The sequence below is a fragment of the Rana temporaria genome, chromosome 7, assembly GCF_905171775.1.
Source record: "Rana temporaria chromosome 7, aRanTem1.1, whole genome shotgun sequence".
Classification (NCBI taxonomy): Eukaryota; Metazoa; Chordata; class Amphibia; order Anura; family Ranidae; genus Rana; species Rana temporaria.
This window is the reverse complement of record NC_053495.1, coordinates 149,531,805-149,551,940: the sequence shown is the minus strand read 5'-3', so window position 1 is coordinate 149,551,940 and position 20,136 is coordinate 149,531,805. Positions and strand designations below refer to the sequence as shown.

Below are 20,136 nucleotides of genomic sequence, written 5' to 3'. Positions count from 1 at the left end.
GACAGCTGGCTCAGGCTCTCGGCTAATGGCTTCTACTGCCGCCTCTGTATCCTGTGAGAAGAGGAGGAGTGGAGAGCGCCTCTGCAGATAGGCACATTGTACTCGGGTAAGTGTTCAGGGAGGTAGGGGTGCAATACAATTATTGGGACATTTTTACCTTAAAGCAGGGAATGAATTGAGGTGAATGTCTCGACTTTAGAGCCACTTTAACTGACAATTGTGCGGTCGTGCGACGTGGCTCCCGAACAAAATTGGCGTCCTTTTTCCCCCACAAATAGAGCTTTCTTTTGGTGGTATTTGATCACCTCTGCTGTTTTTGATTTTTTGCGCTATAAACAAAAATAGAGCGACAATTTTGAAAAAAAAATGCAATGTTTTTTACTTTTTGCTATAATAAATATCCCCCAAAATATATAAAAAAAAGTTTAGGCCGATACGTATTCTACCTATTTTTGGTAAAAAAAATCGCAATAAGCGTTTATTGATTGGTTTGCGCAAAATTTATAGCGCTTACAAAATAGGGGATAGTTTTATTGCATTTTTTATTAATTATTTATTTTTCTTTTTACTACTAATGGCGGCGATCAGCGTTTTTTTTTCGTGACTGCGACATTATGGCAGACACTTCGGACAATTGTGACACATTTTTGGGACCATTGTCATTTTCACAGCAAAAAATGCATTAAAAATGACAATTGCAGTTTGGGAGTTAACCACAAGGGGGCGCTGAAGGGGTTAAGTGTGATCTTATTTGTGTTTCTAACTGTAGGGGGATGTGGCTGTAGGTGTGATGTCATTGTGTTTCCCTATAAAAGGGAACACACGATCAATGACAGCACCACAGTGAAGAACGGGGAAGCTGTGTTTACACACAGCTCTCCCCGTTCTTCAGCTCCGGGGACCGATCGCGGGACTCCAGCGGCGATCAGGTCCCGCAGTCACGGAGCTTCGGACCGGGTCGCGGGCGCGCGCTGCGACCCACGGCTGGACACTTAGAGGACGTACCTGTACGTGCTTGTGCCCAGCCGTGCCATTCTGACGACGTATATGTGCAGGAGGCGGTCCTTAACTGGTTAAAGCGGTTCTAAAGGCAGAAGCTTGTTTATCTTGATGCATTAAGATTTAAAAACCCTCTGTTTTGCAGCAGCCCCTCTCAGCCTCCACCTTTTATTGGCTGAGACACATCAGTGAGCACAAGTGGCACCTGCTGCTGTCAATCAAAGTCGGTGAGCCAATAAGGAGTGAGAGAGGGGGCAGGATGGAGCCACGGCTTTGTGTCTGAATGGACACACAGAGGCTTGGCTCGGGTTCCTCCATAGCAAGCTGCTTGCTGTGGGAGCACTCGGCACGAGGGAGGGACCTGAGAAGAGGATCTGTGCTGCTTTGTGCAAAACCACTGTTAATTTTAAATGCAAAAAAAAGAATAAGACTTTAGTATCACTTTTAATGCTCTTTTTAAATAGATAAGACATGTTTGTTGATGGTAAAATTTTCAGACCAAATGAGAAAAGTTCATTACCGGGGTTTAAATACGTTTTGGACGTGGATTTGGTGAAATAAAAAAGCTGATAGATAATCACGTATGTCTTTTTCAATTGTTTTTATTGAGTTTTCAACAGTAAAGCAAAATGTTACATAACATAGACATAATAGACATCGGAATATTCATTAGTACATTTAGGTAAATATATAGCATAAAGGATTCATCCATATGTTGTCAAGTGACTGCATGAACAATGGGCTCCTTCTTGGTAATGGTGCCGCTGCTACACTTCCGACACCCCTAAAGGGAGCTAACTGTGCCACGGAGTACAGAGCCGCACCCTTCATACGGCTTTAAACGCTGCAATATGACTTTTGTTTTATTTTTTTTAAAGTTGTATTCAATATTGCCGTATTACCTATTATAAACTGAAACATAAACCAAATAAAAATAACAAGTAACATGTACCAAATAGATATGTGAGCGATCATTGACATACCATTAATCGTCCCTACCCATGTATCCTATAGATAATCACATATGAATGTCAATGTTATAATCTCTTGGTCACTTTCCCTTCTGAATTGAAAGGATTGAATCCGGTCCATGCAGTGAATATAATTACAACCTCCTTATGATCTTCACTGAGAAGGATGGCATGTTTTCTAGAGGGTTTATTTAGTTCCAGATGCATCTGTGTTGTCAGTACGGTAATGCTTGCTTTCATTGTACTATAAGATTGTAAGCTCTTCTGAGCAGGGCCCTCTTAATCCTCTTGTATTTTATTGTAACTGTATTGTCTCCCTTTTATATTGTAAAGCGCTGCGTAAACTGTTGGCGCTATATAAATTCTGTATAATAATAATTGTTCTCTGTAACCCTGTTGTAGAGATCCTCTCAATTTCTTGCCTAGATTAGGGGTTTTGGGTTCTGCTAAATATGGTGGCACTATATAAATAAAGATGGAAAAACCAATGCACACTACAAATGTTCGAAGCAAATGGTTTATAATTGACCATATTCTTTTCACTCAGCCTGTGGCTGCTATACAACTTTGGCAAATTTAATCTCCCATGTGGCTCATTGTTTTTTCATAGCCAGACCAACTGGCTGTCAAAATACCCAAACAGTGGCCACATCTTACTGGATGCAGTGGCTGTTTGTCTCTGAAAATGTTCCTACTGGCTCCTTCGATTAACTTTTGTCAAACAATTACATTTTGACAAACTGAGTGGGGCTGGCTGGGTCACTGACTGAGTGTATGGCCAGCTTAACCCTTGCAGCTTTTTGTATGATAAATGCAGTATGTTTCTGATGTGCATCAGTTTTACAGTGAAAAGGTATACTTTAGTAATCGGTCTACAATTTGAAACTATAGAAAACTTTACAGATTGTCCCAGTTATTTGCTCAAACTAGTGTAAACAGGATATAAATCCTATTACTGCTGTTTGCACGCACGCACACACACACGCCTATTTCAAACATCTAATTATTGTAACCTTGCTACTGATTATAGTTAAAAAAAAAAAAAGAATAACAAAGCAAAATACTACAACTTTATCCTCTTTGCTTTATGTTCTATAACCTTTTTAAATGCTGATTCTTTAAATGATATGGCTTGTGGCATGTATCTTATTTCTGTACTGACACTTGTTTTCTTTCTCTTTCCTCGTTGCTTCAGATGTTCATCAAATACATAAAGGTTAGCAACCTTCACTGAATGTTGTGTATATATAGCTGATAATGCATGGCAAAAGTTGCTTTCAGATCTCATCATTAGAGCAAATTCATACTTGCTTGTAGGTGCGATTTTTAATTATGCCTAATGCTTCTGTGCTGCCAGTGGATTGCAGTTTGAGCTGGTTTTTATTCACTTTTTTTAGGTGGAACTGATATCACATTTCGGATCTGAACACTTTTGTCCATTGAGTCTTATAAGGTAAGAGTGAAAATGTCGTGCAATGTAGATCTGCTTTGAGAAGTTCACTATATCATATATATATATAGTGAGCGCACCAAACTAATACCGCAGCTAGCACTCAAGGTGACTATACAATCCTTGTAAACCACAAAAACCAAGATGTGCAGTGCTTAATGGAGGTATTTATATTAAAAATATGAATTTATAACTAGTTTATACAAAAGAGGTAAACAAGAACCCAATGTCCTTCAGGTATGAGAAATATCAAAACGGTGCATATGTAACGAGAATCTTTTGCCTCTGATGGGCTGTAATCGGTTTCTATATATTTTAGAGAAACAGTCCATGCATAGGAGAAAACCTATTGACATATAATTGGTAGTCTTATCACGTCACCAGAAGCAGCAAAATTAAAATATCTATCCAGCATCGCCATGTGCATAGGGACGTCATGTGTGATCCTTCTCCCAAACATTACACTCACGAGAAATACATTTGTATGAGCATCAATCCATGAAAGGAACATAAACCTCTTCAGTTACTGTTGCATGAATGATATCCAAATCGCCACACTAGATAAAAAAGCTCACTAGCCAAGAGGCCAGAAAAGCTTCCATAGTGTAGTATTTTATTTTAAAAGGGTATTTAAAAGCTTAATAACCTAATAAAACAATACATTTAAGTGCACGTACATAAGCAGTCATCGCGCCAAATGCATGGAAGCGGCGGCAAGACAACAGCAAATGGGCCTCTTCCGACGTGTTTCGTGCCATGCATGTTTTCTATGCATTGACTGTTGCTCTAAAATATATATTGACTGATTACTGTCCATCAGAGTGAACAGATTCTCTTTATTTATGGACTTGACTAGCATTCCAGTTTCGTTGACAAATGAGAAGGTGCTTAAAGTCCAAACCTAAAGTTGACTACCACTTGCCTTCCTCCCTGCCCCCTGATGCCTTATCAGTCATTCTAAAATAATCACTAAAATATTGCAGCTGCAATATTGCTGCTCCAGGACTAGATGGAATTTTGAATAGCTGACCAAATCTCTTGGTATGTGATCTATGTTAAATGGCAGCATCAAGTTTGTATTGGCTAATCCTTACTAGTGATGAGCTAAACATACCTGGGTTAGTTTCTAGCAGGGTTAAGTGAGCATTGCTAAAGTTTGTGTGGTAGATCTCCCTCTTCACTGTCCAAGTCACTAGGAGCAAAATGTTAAATCCGTTCTGGTCGTCATTTTCTAGGCTAATGGGCACTAAAATTATCCCTGGGGCCGGGTGACATCACTACATCACTGATTGCTGAGGCCACTGTGGGAGCCAAGCCCCCCAGTATCCATAATAACCATGGGCATAAAGAAGTAAAGTATCATATATAGTAGCAGAAGAAACTGGGAGATCATCCCTAATCTTGGGCAGAGCTTGACTAGAGGCCTACTTTAAGTGATAGGTGTGTGTGTGTGTGTGTGTGTGTGTGTGTGTGTGTGTGTGTGTGTGTGTTTTTTTTTTTTTCATGTCATTTTATAACAAAATTCACACAACTGGCTTGCTTTGTTGAAACTTTATTAGGGTATTCGGTACCAGCATGGTGGAGGAGTATGAAGAAATTGTGGACCCACAGTACCATTCAGAGCGTCCAGAAATCTATGATGAAGATGAAGGTAGTAAATCGTATGCTAATCAGTAATGTACAATTTAGTAAAAAAAAAAATAATTGAAACTGATATTTTTTTTTTATTTGAATAGTCATTAAAGGGAATGAGTGATACCATTTTATTATAAAATCCAAAAAACTACTTACAATCGGTAAAAACAATACAAACCTTGTTTAAAAGTGGCTTGCTGGCGAACAATTACACTCGCACTTCCAGGATCATGTAGGATGTGATGGCATTATCGCCCAACATGTTTCGTCATACACGACGCCTTTTGGGTGTATTTATTTTAGATGACAAAAGGAGCAAACCGTGTGACCAGGCAGTGGGAAAAGCAAATATAATTCTAAGATGCATTACTAGAGGGATCACCAGCAGGAGGAAGGAGGTTCTGATTCCCCTATATAGAGCTTTAGTTGGCCCTCAATTGGAATACTGTGTCCCGTTCTGGAGACCTCACTTATAAAAAGATATTGATCAGATAGAGTGAGTCAGACGGGTAACAAAAAGTCTGAGGCCCCGTACACACGTCCGAGAAACTCGACGGGCAAAACACATTGTTTTGCTCGTCTAGTTCCTTGTGAAGCCGCCGAGGATCTCGGTGAGCCAAGTTTCCTCATTGACTAACGAGGAAATAGAGAACATGTTCTCTATTTGGCTCGACGAGTTCCTCGGCCAAAAGTGTACACACAACCGGGTTTCTCGGCAGAATACGGCTCCGATCGAGTTTCTGGCTGAATTCAGCCGAGAAACTTGGTCGTGTGTACGGGGGCCTAAAGGGATAGCCTATCGGGAAAGACTTCAGGAACTTTAATATGTATAGTTTGGAGTAAAGAATGTAAAGGGGAGACCTGATTGAAATCTTTAAATGCATCAAGGTAGTGAATATGGTTCAGGAGGGCAGTTATGAACCCAAGATCAAGAACACAGGGACATGACCTCACACTAGCAGGAGGAAAGTTCAAAACTGATCTAGGAAAGTATTATTTCACTGAAAGGAGTTGATGCTTCAAAGACTTCCAGCAGAGGTAGTCAGTCAGTCAAAAGTAAGTGATGCTCGGAGAAAAAAAACCCCTGTATAAATAAAAAAACAACAAAGGGACATAATCTAACTACTTATTTAAAGGGGTTGTAAAGCTTTGTGTTTTTTTTCACCTTAAAGTGGATGTAAAGCCACTCTCACCTTTCTAAACGACTGCCATAGTGCTGATCTATAAGGATATACAAGCCTCCTGCATGTATCCTTACCTGTCAAATATTTCCCCTCTGTCTGTTATAAGAAATGAAAAACTGCAGATTCTGTGGGTAAATCTGTTGTCTTGAGCTCTGTGGGTGGAGTCGTGATGTCAGTTGATTCCCCGCCCTCCTCTACACTCCCCTTGTCAACATGCATTTTTTCCTGTGTATTCCTTACACTAAAATCTGCTATGATCCCGAACATCCAGTCAAAATCCAGAAAAGTAACACATGACTTCAGAAAAGGAGTGGGGGTGGAAATTAAAAAAAAAAAAAAATGTGTCTCCAGGCTAGTGCATGAGATATGTAAAAAAACTGTCACTCACAGCAAGGGGGCGGAACAGACTAAGGTTTTTCTCTGCAAGTTCGTTTTATTTCACTGAACAATAAGAGGATTGCTCAGAGCTGGATTAACTCTGTGTTGGACGACTGGGCACAGATGATAGGAAATCTTATACTCTACATTGTGACATCAAAAAAATAAATAAAAACATTTGGGTTTACATGCACGTTAATGCATCCTATGCATTAAGGTGAAAAAAACATTGCAGTCACCGAGCTCTAGTCGGCTCTTCATTGGATGATTGATAGCAGCGCAGCCATTAGCTCCCGCAGCTGTAATCCCCTCGGCAAAACGAACTGCACAGTGGAGGCAAGTATGAAATGTTTTAAGGAAAAAAAAACAAACCCATACATTCCCTTTTTAGTACTTGTTTAACTATGTATTCTACTGTCACTCTTCTGTGTCTCATCCCTGCAATAATCTTGTTTGGAGTATCTGATCTTAGACACGACCCTATACAAGGTCCGCCCTCCCCCTAGATGGACTCCAGTCTCTGCTTTATCATTTACACTCTGCTGTCCAGCAGCCATCCAGTCCTCCATTTTTTGTATGAGGGTCTTGAGCCTAAAGATGTCCCTCCGTAAAAACTGTTTCACTTTGGATCATTGCAACCCAATATTCTGGCAGTATGGGGCAAGGTTTGCAGTTGCATAAGTTGGATTGTAAGCTCGACCAAGCAGGGGCCCTTGACTCATCCTGTATTAGAAGTGTACTGTCTGCCCTCCTGTTATAAAGCTCTATGTAAACTGTTGGTGTTATATAAATCCTGTATAATAATTGGCTTGTTCTTGCATGGTGGGTCACAAATGGCAGCGCTGGAGTATCAAAGGTCAAATCTTGGTCATGCTGGTTCTTTTTCGGAGACCGGTTGCCTAGCTGTCCTTAGTGAAGGCCTTCGTACAGGGTGGTGTTTACATTGTTCCTCCTGTATGCTCCCCAGTGACTCTGGTATCCCATCCTCAGTCTCTCAAACCATTCAAAGACTGCCCTGTAAGCTTATTAGTGATTTTCCTCTGTTCTTACTAGCAAAGTTTCCCTTCTGTCATCATCGCTTCTCCAGGTTTGTAGGTTGATGATCTTATCCTGTAAAGAATCCTTTCTTGTGCTACAAAAGGACAAGTTTTAAGACTCGGGGCCTCTCTTCTTCCCAAGGTGGTTTCTTTCACCAGAACCAGGCCATTTTTCAGTCCTCTTTTTCCCACTACTAAACAATCTAAGGAGATGGCCATTTATTGTCTATTGTCTATGAGCTGTTCGTGTTCGTGTTCGCTGTCCCTTTCAAAATCCCTACACAGTTTGTCATTCCTGATGGTCTCTGTAAGGGACTGCCTTTCTCATTCATGCCTATGCCCTCGAGGGCTTTTCCCTGGTCATGTACCACTCTACTAGAACAGTTATTGCTTTATGGGCGTTTTTAGCATCGGTCATTTGTTTCTCAGGTTTGCAAGGCTGTCTGCTGGTCTTCTGTTGACACATTTATTAAGTTTTAGCAGGTAGATTTTTTTAGGCCCAGCTTCAGTCATGAAGTTCTTCAGACAGCTCTGCAAGCTCTTATGTCGCTATTTTAAAACCTATTTTTTTTTTTTTTCCTCTTGAAAACCATTTTACTCAGTTTTGCCCTGGCTCTCTTTAAATACAACCTTTATTTTTTATATCGACGGACTTAAATGGGCAAGAATATTTCCGCATATAGTAAGAAATCTTGAGTCGTAGAAGACCATAGTGAATTTTCTTTTTGGAATGGGCAATAAAAACTTTAGACACATACATTAGAGAAAATGAATGTTATAATTTGCATTACGAAGGCATACGTTTTGAAACCATTTATGTTGAAAGTATATTTCTGTTTATAGTTTTGGGAAACCACTTTCAGGTACTCTGGCGCCATCTAGTGGGCAGCATTTTCTTTTTAAGGACCCGTTTGCACACTTTGTAGTTGCCTGCATTTATGCATAAGGAAAGAGATCACTGCAATCGCACATTGAAAACAATAGTTTTCTCTGTGTCATGTTCACGCCAAAACAGTGTTTCACTGCATTCCAGGGCTGTGCGATATTTAACACTTTGGATGGCTCTGCATGTCACCGCTCGGCAAGTGGTGTGGAGTGCCACTTTGTGCACTTCAAATAAAGTCCATTTAAAAAAATAAATAAAAACTGAGATAAAATGCACATCACAACGCCCCAACCTGTGTGGCTCTGCTGCTTAAAATACTGGTGCCTGCACACTGGTTTCCGTCGGTGTTTTGGGCTGCAGGTAGTGTGATCAGACCATAAATGCTGCTTATGTTTGGCTTCATCTTAAATGTTCTCTAAAGCCAGGATGTTTTTTTGTTTGTTTAATTTTTCATTTGTTTGTGTCCCATTTGCGAGATTTTTCTTCACTTTCTGTGCCCTAGACACAACAGAAAGTAAGTAAGAGTAAACCTAGAAATTCAGGAAATTGCCCTATAACAAAAGTTCCAGTTGGAAGGTTTCCCTGTTCTGGTGACAACTTATCTGTTTGGATGTTCCATTACTCCTGAATTCTCCTGAACAGTGCCAGTTGACTGATTCTAGCTTGTCCCTATTCTATCCAAAGTAAAAAAATAAATAAAATGTGGTTAGGTGCACTTTACATTTTGAAGGATGGCTATAGTTTTATTTCTGTGAGTACAGGTTTTGAGTTATATTTCCCCTTATGTTAATATTTGCCCCAGTGTTAATTTTGACATCAAATTTTGATTTAGTTTTAGTTGGTCTCTTGACTAAAATGCAATTTTTTACTTTGTCGTATTTTAGTCATCTGCTTTGTTTTTCTTTTAGTCTTATTATAATTGACTAAAATAGTATTAATTTAGTCAACTAAAATATTTTATTTGACAATTAACACTGCCCTTAAGTAATTATGATTTAGATACTCTGTATTACACTACTTGGCTTGCCTGTAGCGTAAGGCTGAGATTAAATCTTTTTGCATACAGGGAGTAAATTTTTAATTTTTTTCCCCCCTAAACCTGAATTGCACAGAAAGGTATATTCTATTGTAATATTCTATGCATTGTGTGTGTTTGCTTTTAAAAAAAAAAACAATCCCTTTTTGCTCTTCTTAGATTATCCGATAGATTATACATCAAGAGATGACAAAGCTTCAAAAAACCTGCTTGGTTCTGCTACAAGTGAGTGATACATCTATTTGTTTAGCAATGATAAAACAAAGATAATTTTGCTTTTCCAAATTATTTCTTTGTAAATGGTTGTATGTACATGCAGTACATTAAACCGTTCTCATTTTAGGTGCATTAAGTAAGGACGTGTTTTGTGTTTTTTATATGCAGTGTACCTCAATTTAAATTTTTAAAAATACGTTCTCTTATTTTTGCACTACACATCCTGTTGCAAATGACTTTTAATATATATTTTTCATCATGGTTTCTATTGCATCTTGTTGTTTTTATACTGGTGACCTTTCAGCATAGTTTTAAAAGGGGGGGGGGGGGGACACACACGGAAGGTACTGTAAGCATTCTCAAAAGCAATAGTGGCTTCAACTGTATGCAAGAGGTTTCTGTCACCTGATGGGCTTCGTTAATCTTTTGGCGATCCCGAATGCCATTGCTACACTTATTTTGGTTACCCATATGCTTGCCTTGTATTTTGCGCTCAGTCTGACTTTTTTTTTCTTCATGTATTTCTACTATGTTGAACATAAAAGCAAGATATGTTGTCTGGAGATTAAAAAGGGCACCTGTGCCCAGGCTATGAAAGATACATTTTTTACATTATTCTTTAAAAGGGGAGCTCTAGTCTCCTGTGTCAAAATTTAAAACTGTAGCTGCTGACTTTTAATAAGCAGCAGTGCTGGGAACTATACTATGGGCGCCCGACTGTGACAGTTGGGGCTTCACAACTGTGTGCACACTGTGAATGGTCCCACAGTCTTCTGGGACCTGTCTTGTGTTCCAGAAGACTGGGTGGGGAGGAGAGGGAGAACTTCGGCTTTGCCTGCCTATGCAATCGGAAGAGGTGGAAGGCTGGTACCTGTCAAAATTGGGTACCCGCTCCCCCCTCCTGCCCAAAAGCTCCATTTCAGGAGCACGGTAGTAAGATTTAAAGCACAACTTCCCTTTTTGGGTGGAGCTCTGGTTTAAAGGGTATGTTTCTTCGAAAAGAAGGAAAAAATTATATTTAATGAATCATTACGTTTTCTGTTCTCAGTCTCTAGCATAGTCATTTTAGATGAAACGCCCCACAATTTGCCAGACTTACCTTATTTGTTTCATCCAGCTGCATGAAATTTCCCTTATTGCAGTGGCACATAATCTTCATGCCCTTTAAATATGCTCACACTTGTCAACTACAATAGAATATCAGGACCTTACATGTGTCCAGACTTTGAGCTGTAACATCAGAAATAATCCTGCCTTGTGGACAGATCCAAATATGTTGGTGCAGAACTGCACCTCTCCTTCCCAGGGCTAGACAGCGCACATTATAGATCATGCCCCCTCTCTGACATAGGCATTTGAGGATTGCACTGCAAACTTGGGATGTAGTTTTGTGAAGATATGCATGCTTCACATAAGGCTGACAAAGAGGTGCCCAAAATGCACACATGGATACCAAGAAGTTTTATTGTCTCAAGCCCACTTTCAGTCATTTTTGAAGAGCTTAGAAACATGTACTGGTTGTTTATATTGGAGGCTTGGCATACTGCTAAGTTTTTCCCTGTCAAAGAACATAGCTGTGATTTCACTACCTCTGTTGTGAAATTTGAACATGAATTTCCCCACAATTCCTATATCTGAAAAAAATAAACGAGCGCTCTGTGTGCTTTTATTGCTTGCTTAGAAGATGTAAATACGTTTTTAGTGTGCATAGTCTGGGCACAGGTTCACTTTGGCCTTACCAAAAAAAGGTAGAAAGATTTTTAAAGATGCCCTTCGAGTGTAACCAAGAATACAGCTCCATGAACGTAATGGGAAGGGATATTTCTGTGACAAGGATTGAAAGCCGTATAACTAGATATTGAGTACAGACCACCAATGTCCAGTTAGTGTGCAGTTTTTCTCTTCTGGAAAGCTACTTAAGCCTATTATAATTTTTTAAGCACAATTTTATTACTACAAAATAAAACAATTGGTGCTATAGCCTGTGGGGGGGGGGGGGGGAATAATGTAACTGGGTAAAACATTTTGTAGTGTCCTCTTCTAAACAGATGTCCAGACATTTGAATAGATTTTTAACATGAACTGCCTGAGAGATGCAGCTGTCACAACTCTTCCTGCTCATTTACACTCAGCACTCAACGTATATAACATTTCAATTCTCTGTATTGCTGAATGTATGTGACTAAACAGGAAGGGTTCTCCTTGGGGTCTGCAGTCCTTGCGACAGCTGCAGTTCCCTGCCATTTTGCAAGCAGATATCCACTATTAATAGTACCTGTGTAGCCTTCTGTGTTTTGAGCTACAAGACTACAATAGGAGCCTCATGGCGTTTCTTTTTGAAGGCTGGTTTGAGGTGTCTACATTCATTTCTGTAGAAATGGCTTTGATGCTTTGACCATTGCTGCTGTCCTGTTTGTTCTGTTTTGGGCTCATTTATTGTTGCTACAAGCTTAACTGCTGAATGTCATCTGACCAGCTAGTGTATTTGACAGTATTAAAGTGCTGTCATTTTTAAAAGTGACACGACTTATTAAAATCTATATAATGTGTTCTGTAAATAAGCCTGTTTGTAAAAAGCCAGTTAGAGGATTCCTTTAGGGATGAAGTACAAAAAGCTTATTTTTGTAGACCCATTTCCTAAAGTTTGTTCCAATTATACCTCTCCTGAATATATACAGTGCCTTGCGAAAGTATTCGGCCCCCTTGAACTTTGCGTCCTTTTGCCACATTTCAGGCTTCAAACATAGAGATAAAACTGTAATTTTTTTTTTTTTGAAGAATCAACAACAAGTGGGACACAATCGTGAAGTGGAACAAAATTTATTGGATATTTCAAACTTTTTTTAACAAATAAAAAACTGAAAAATTGGGCGTGCAAAATTATTCAGCCCCTTTACTTTCAGTGCAGCAAACTCTCTCCAGAAGTTCAGTGAGGATCTCTGAATGATCCAATGTTGACCTAAATGACTAATGATGATAAATAGAATCCACCTGTGTGTAATCAAGTCTCCGTATAAATGCACCTGCACTGTGATAGTCTCAGAGGTCCGTTTAAAGCGCAGAGAGCATCATGAAGAACAAGGCACACACCAGGCGGGTCCGAGATACTGCTGTGGAGAAGTTTAAAGCTGGATTTGGATACAGAAAGATTTCCCAAGCTTTAAACATCCCAAGGAGCCCTGTGCAAGCGATAATATTGAAATGGAAGGAGTATCAGACCACTGCAAATCTACAAAGACCTGGCCGTCCCTCTAAAATTTCAGCTCATACAAGGAGAAGACTGATCAGAGATGCAGCCAAGAGGCCCATGATCACTCTGGATGAATTGCAGAGATCTACAGCTGAGGTGGGAGACTCTGTCCATAGGACAACAATCGGTCGTTTACTGCACACATCTGGCCTTTATGGAAGAGTGGCAAGAAGAAATCCATTTCTTAAAGATATCCATAAATAGTGTCGTTTAAAGTTTGCCCACAAGCCACCTGGGAGACACACCAAACATGTGGAAGAAGGTGCTCTGGTCAGATGAAACCAAAATCGAACTTTTTGGCAACAATGTAAAACTTTGGCGTAAAAGCAACACAGCTCATCCCCCTGAACACACCATCCCCACTGTCAAACATGGTGGTGTCAGCATCATGGTTTGGGCCTGCTTTTCTTCAGCGGGGACAGGGAAGATGGTTAAAATTGATGGGAAGATGGATGGAGCCAAATACAGGACCATTCTGGAAGAAAACCTGATGGAATCTGCAAAAGACCTGAGACTGGGACGGAGATTTATCTTCCAACAAGACAATGATCCAAAACATAAAGCAAAATCTACAATGGAATGGTTCACAAATAAACATATCCAGGTGTTAGAATGGCCAAGTCAAAGTCCAGACTTGAATCCAATCGAGAATCTGTGGAAAGAACTGAAAACCGCTGTTCACAAACGCTCTCCATCCAACCTCACTGAGCTCGAGCGGTTTTGCAAGGAGGAATGGGCAAAAATTTCAGTCTCTTGATGTGCAAAACTGATAGACATACCCCAAGCGACTTACAGCTGTAATCGCAGCAAAAGGTGGCGCTACAAAGTATTAACTTAAGGGGGCTGAATAATTTTGCATGCCCAATTTTTCAGTTTATTTGTTAAAGTTTGAAATATCCAATTAATTTCGTTCCACTTCATGATTGTGTCCCACTTGTTGATTCTTCAAAAAACAATAGTTTTATATCTTTATGTTTGAAGCCTGAAATGTGGCAAAAGGTCACAAAGTTCAAGGGGGCCGAATACTTTCGCAAGGCACTGGTATATACGTTAAAAGAAGTTTCATAGTGAAGTGGTAACCGTATTTTGAATCCAGAACACTGAATGTTTGTCTTTACCGGCCTTTCTCAACCTTTTTAATGCAGGACACTCTAGTAATTATTAGCTTGAACATTTTTTACAACAGTACTACATTATATACAGTTAAAGGGGTTGTAAAGGTAAAAAATGTTTTTCCTAAATAGCTTCCTTTACCTTAGTGCAGTCCTCCTTCACTTACCTCATCCTTCTATTTTGCTTTTAAATGTAATTTCTTCTGAGAAATCCTCACTTCCTGTCCTTCTGTCTGTAACTCGCAGTAATGCAAGGCTTTCTCCCTGGTGTGGAGTGTCATGCTCGCCCCCTCCCTTGGACTAAAGAAGAGTCAGGATGCCCACTAACACACAGCTCCTTTCTCTATCTGCAACATATTAGTGTCCTGACTCTCCGGTAGTCCAAGGGAGGGGGCAAGCACGGCACTCCACACAGTGATGCAAGGCTTTCTCCCTGGTGTGGAGTTACAGACAGAAGAACAGGAAGTGAGGGTTTCTCAGAAGAAATAAGGACATTTAAAAGCAAAATGTAAGGATGAGGTAAGTGAAGGAGGACTGCACTAAGGTAAAGGAAGCTATTTAGGAACATATTTTTTTTTTCTTATTTTTATTTTTTTTACCTTTACAACCACTTTTAATAGTAGTAAAAAAAAATGGTTGCACTTGTCATAATAGGCAAACTAATAAAGTGGAGTATATGTCACTCTATATAATATAATAATGTACTATTCTATGCAATATTATTAGGAATACTACTGGTATTAAATGAATAATAGTCAGAAAATGCAGTCAGTGAAAATTGTAGTGTTTCCTCAAACTGGTGGTCAGTGGAGCTATACCTGTTTCCTATGATTGTCAATGCAAAAGTAATCTCTTGCAATAGCTGTCAGTCTAGTGCCGCCTTGCTTTTTGAGGTCAATAAAATGCTCCCGGTCAGTGAAGCCCGCCTTAGACTCATGAAAAGTGGGAGAAGGAACTCCTTAGATTGGCCGAGTCCATAAGAGAAAGGCACATTACATTGGTGGTCAGTGGGAAGAATGTCCCCTTACAGACTGCTAAGAAGTTCACTATCAGTCGTTGCTTATCTGAAAGTCAGAAATTGCTCAATGAACTTCTAACAACTCCAAGAGGCTCCCTGATTGAGAAAGGCTGGTCTATACTGTGCACATTGGTTAACTGGGACATAACCTTCAAGCACAAAGAACACCGCTTGGTCTACTGTACTGACTTACTTATAGTGTATATTTTCCCTTGGTGACAGTATTGATATGACTGCAGACCAGTAACATTTGCTTGTGTTCCCTGCATTCTCTTCAGATGCCATTCTTAGCATGGTGAATAATCTTGCTGCTAACATGCTGGGTGCGAATACTGAGGAAGCGATCTCTGAAGGGAAAGGTAGCTGCTTTACATTTGTACTTAAGTTGAAATACTGGTTCAAAGTGAGGCATATATGAAATTATATTGATGGCTTGCCTTCAGCAAGCTCTTTAAGTACTTGTTATAATACTGCGTAAAGATATTGGGAAACTGAGAATGAGTGCATTGTCTTCAGCAGATCTCGGACAGTGCTTACAGGTCAGGTAATGGAAAGCATAGGGGGGGCTTTTTAGCTGAGTGATTTGCAGAGAAGCTTTTTTGCTGCATTGCCAAATACGTTATGTGTGCCAACACTGTATACCATGTGCATTGTATGTATAGCTGCCACAAGTCAAATGGTGTTTGTCAGCAGCTTGACCAATGAAGACTTTGCTAAAAAAAAAATGTGTGTTCATTTTTAACCAACACTACTTTGGGGATGTGTTATCACGTTACACCTGCAAGCATGTATGCAATTGGGGTGCCAATTTAGCATTTCCTCAACTTTACTTGCACTAATAACTATGGTTTGTGTGTCATCTACATCTGATCAGAAGCCAGTCATGCGGTCTTGGACTGTTTTCTAGTGCGGGTCCTGTGACCGAGCTTTATTGGTATTAGTGTTGCAAAATCTTCCCTATATACTGTTTTACTGGGCACGTCCTGATATCGGGCAAAAACTAGATCTTTTTGCAGTACTGAAAAGCAACCCCAGTGTGATGAGATGGTCCCAATTCACTGGTATGGGGCACCTAACTGCTTCTGCGTTGCCTTTTAGGAGCACATGAATCTGATATATGAATGTTGCCTCTGTGGTGATTTCACAATTTGAAATGCCTTTCCCCAGCACCAGACCATTTTACTGCCAATCCTAGAAAGATGACAGGGCGATGTGACCCAATTTTATTAGGAGCACTTTATCAAAAGTTTGAAAATTGGCAATGGTGGAGACAGTTAGTTATTTATTGTGTAGTCAACAACTGGTATATAATTTAAGCCTGCTTGGCAATGTTGAGACCAAATTTAGGGATTATGGACATGTGCTGAAATAATGGGGAGCCTTATCGGCTTCTAAATGCCATCAGCACTACACATGCCCTTCTGTACTTGTATGGATTTGTAAACCTTTTGGATGGAATGCCTGCAGTGTACGCACATTATAAAGACTTGCGATGCCCATTACAGATAACCAAGATTTTTAGACTAACCCCCAAAAGCCAACTTGACACTGTCCCTGGGGATATGCAAATCATATAAACTGTACTGTCACTCAATGTTTGTTCACTATATATATTTTTTTATAATTTTGTTTATTCCACTTCCGGGTTGTGAAAATAGGCAATTTCCCTCTTGCCACCTCCCATAATGTAATGCCCGGGGTCAAAATGTTTACATGACATTGCAATGTGGGAACTTAAAAAAAATATGATGGCTGCCGTTGCAAGGGCACATTGTTGTGAACAAGTGATACATTTAGGCTGTCGGCTACCAGCTGTAGCTCCTAGTTTATGGGATCCTAGGTGTTTCACGGGTTTATTTTAACATGGTTGCACGTCTTGGGTATTTTGCTTTCTGTATTTCTGGTAAAACAGGTTACACAGAAGAGACATTTATGGCCACCAACTATATTAGGAGAGTGAAGTAAATACTAATTATTTACTTGTTTCTTTTAAAGTGTTGAATCGAAGCACACCTAAAAATGTTACTGCGGAGATTGTGGAAGAAAACACACAGACCGCTGAACAAGCGACATCTACATCCGCTACGTGAGTATGCATCTATTGGCATTGTGTGTGCAGGTGACCCATCATATACAATGGTCTTTATTTCATCATCCACTGCTTTTCTGTTACATGCAGGTAGTGGTGTAGCCTCCTGCTTTATGTCTTTATCGCAAAAATCTGAAGTAGGATTAACTTTCTTTTAAGCAGAGGTTACCAATAATATATTTGGCATGCCTGACCTATTCAAAAAAGGAAGCCTGTTCTCTTACTATCTCTCTCCCTCTCCATGAGTGGATTGCATTTTTTTTATTTAGCCACTAGATGGTGCTGTTTTCATAACGCACATATGGCCTGCCGATCAATTGCAGCTATCAGCTCATGCTGGTAAAGAGACACTGCTCCTTTCTGTGTCAGGAGATTGCTGAGAGACTGGTATTTTAATTTCACTTTGATCTCTGTGCTGATTTCTGGGAAAAGTAGTGAACCAATCGCACAAAAAAAAACATTTGCTTGCCACATTTGTAAAAAGCAGTGTTTTTAAAAGTTTTGGCAGTTGTATAAAACTACAGCAGATTAGGATAGACAGGAATTTTTTATATTGGGGTATAGCGCGCTCCCGCGTATAGCGCGCACCCAAAAGTTGCCCCGAATTCCTGTGGAAAATATTTTTTTTTGTACTTAGTTTTGGTGTCTTGCGCGGCGTCCAGTGGCCTCGTCGGGTCCGGCGTCCGTCTGCGGCTTCGGGTGTCCGCTTCGTCGGGTCAGGGCAAAATCGCTGGTGCACGGTATACGCCGATACCCGCGCCGCGTTTGAATGCTGCGCCGACATATACCGAGCGCAGTACACTCGTGTATTGTCGGGCAGTCTCGGCTCCTCTCGCGCGAGAGGAGCCGAGACTGCCCGACAATACACGAGTGTACTGCGCTCGGTATATGTTGGCGCAGTTTTCAAACTCGGCGCGAGTATCGGCGTATACCGCGCACCCACGATTTTGCCCTGATTTTCAGGGCAAAAAAGTGCGCGGTATACGCCGATAAATACTAATATATATATATATATAATAAATATAATTTGGTATATGGTTATTTTATGTTGCTGATTGTGTTTTATAGTAGAACATACATCTTTAATAAAACTATAATATCTATGCCAAGCTATTCATTTGTGTTGTACTTTGCAGGATGGAAGAAACAGAAGGCATTGCACCCCCTACAATATCTATATCTGAACCAGAAATCCCTAAAGAAAACCCCATTGTCCAGCTAGTGCAAGAGGAGGAAGAGGAACAGCCTAGTCAGTCAACTGTTACTCTCTTGGGTACCGATGATCAGGAGGAAGAAGAAAAAGAGTCTTGGTTTGAATTTGAGACACAGATTTATTGTGGTGAACTAGCAACTATCTGCTGTATCTCCAGTTTTTCTGAATATATTTATAAGTGGTGTTCAGCTATTGTGGCCATTCACAGGCAGCGTAGTAAAACATATGAATATAAGCGCAGAGAGGAGAATGATTCTCAGTCTACGCAACAAACTTTGGCAGACCCGGCTGCTACTCTGGTCTCAACCGAACCATCTGAGGCAGAAACGGTTGAAAAGGCCACAACAGATTTTATTTTGGTGACTCCAGGAGATGTTTTACAAACTGATGATTTAAACTCGGACACCCTGGAGCCTAGTCACACTCAGTCCATATCTCAGTCGGTGGCTGGACAAGTGACCACAGACAAACTTTCATCAGCCGCATCCCTTTCAGAGGCAACTAAAACCATACACAGTCCAAATATTAGTGATCTTTCACCGGAATCTGTACCGGAGCAAACGCAGGAGGTGAAAATCAGCGAGACTTTGATTTATGCAGAGAAACCAACTGTAAACCTTGAGCCCAGCACTTTACCAGATGGCAATGACCGCTCGGTCAAAGAAACTGCCGATTACTCCGACATAATTAAACCAACGGAAAGCCTGTCAGTTCAGGAAACCATTCTAACTGTAGAGAGTGATTTGGAAATAAAAGAAATGCCAAAACCTTCAGTGAGTCAGCCTGTTGAGAATCCACCTACTGTAGACAAAAAAGAGGATGAACAAGTTACGGAGGATGTCTCTATTAATGGAAACTTGCACAGAATTACTACTGATTTCTATGCTGAATTACAGAATGCCACAGATCTGGGCTTTACAAATGGAAATCAAGTACATGGTTCGAACCAGAAGGAATCTGTCTTTATGCGTCTCAATAATCGCATTAAAGCTCTTGAAGTTAATATGTCCTTAAGCGGCCGCTATCTGGAAGAACTGAGTCAGAGGTAAGTCATGCCCCTATCTATTAAATTGGCAGTCTTTATTTTCTATTCTGCTTTGTTCGTTGAGGGGAAAAAAATGTTTTGTCTGCTTTTACATATTAAAGTGAGCCTTTCCTCCATTCTTAGTGTGTGCATATTCAACATTTTGTTTTTTTTTAGTAGGAAATAACTTTATTAACCTTAAAAAAATCCTCCTTCCTTTTTAAAGCATGTTCCTTTTTTCTAAGCTGTAAAAAAACCTGTCTGATCCTGACAGTTCTTGTGCCCCTCCCCGTGTGTTCTGACCATGGTAATCAGGGCTGCTGAGCCCAGTTTATGTGCCTCCGTCATTCCACAGCTCTCCAGTTCTTATAGGCCCCAATGATGCAGTTGTGTTGCTGCTTCCACCTCCTCCAGGTCATTCAGAAAACAGCCCCATGTTTTGCTTTGTGTATGGCCAGGAAGAAGACCTCCACATTAAAGTGAAAGGATGATGTGTCTGCCTTCATTATGATGGTGGTGACCTCGCCATAGTGTGAGACCTGCAGAGCTTACATGTAAGTGGGCTTTGGAAGTACAGCACCGTGTAATGCAGTGGTCTGAACTGACATGTCCTAGAAAGCAAGGCGTTTTGCCTTTTC

At 40.3% G+C, this 20,136-nt stretch overlaps 1 protein-coding gene across 3 annotated transcripts in view; it reads left to right on the top strand.

Moving 5' to 3' along the window:
* Nucleotides 1–20,136, top strand: part of SUCO (SUN domain containing ossification factor) — a 159,062-nt gene that overhangs the window by 113,139 nt on the left and 25,787 nt on the right. For 2 of the 3 annotated variants that reach the window (XM_040360117.1, XM_040360119.1), the window contains 7 exons: nucleotides 3,166–3,186; nucleotides 3,368–3,423; nucleotides 4,980–5,071; nucleotides 9,736–9,801; nucleotides 15,451–15,531; nucleotides 17,168–17,258; nucleotides 18,398–19,519. In XM_040360117.1, the coding sequence (XP_040216051.1) occupies nucleotides 3,166–3,186; nucleotides 3,368–3,423; nucleotides 4,980–5,071; nucleotides 9,736–9,801; nucleotides 15,451–15,531; nucleotides 17,168–17,258; nucleotides 18,398–19,519 (1,529 nt within the window). The remainder of the gene's footprint in view (nucleotides 1–3,165; nucleotides 3,187–3,367; nucleotides 3,424–4,979; nucleotides 5,072–9,735; nucleotides 9,802–15,450; nucleotides 15,532–17,167; nucleotides 17,259–18,397; nucleotides 19,520–20,136) is intronic. The other variant, XM_040360118.1, reaches the window with a different exon arrangement.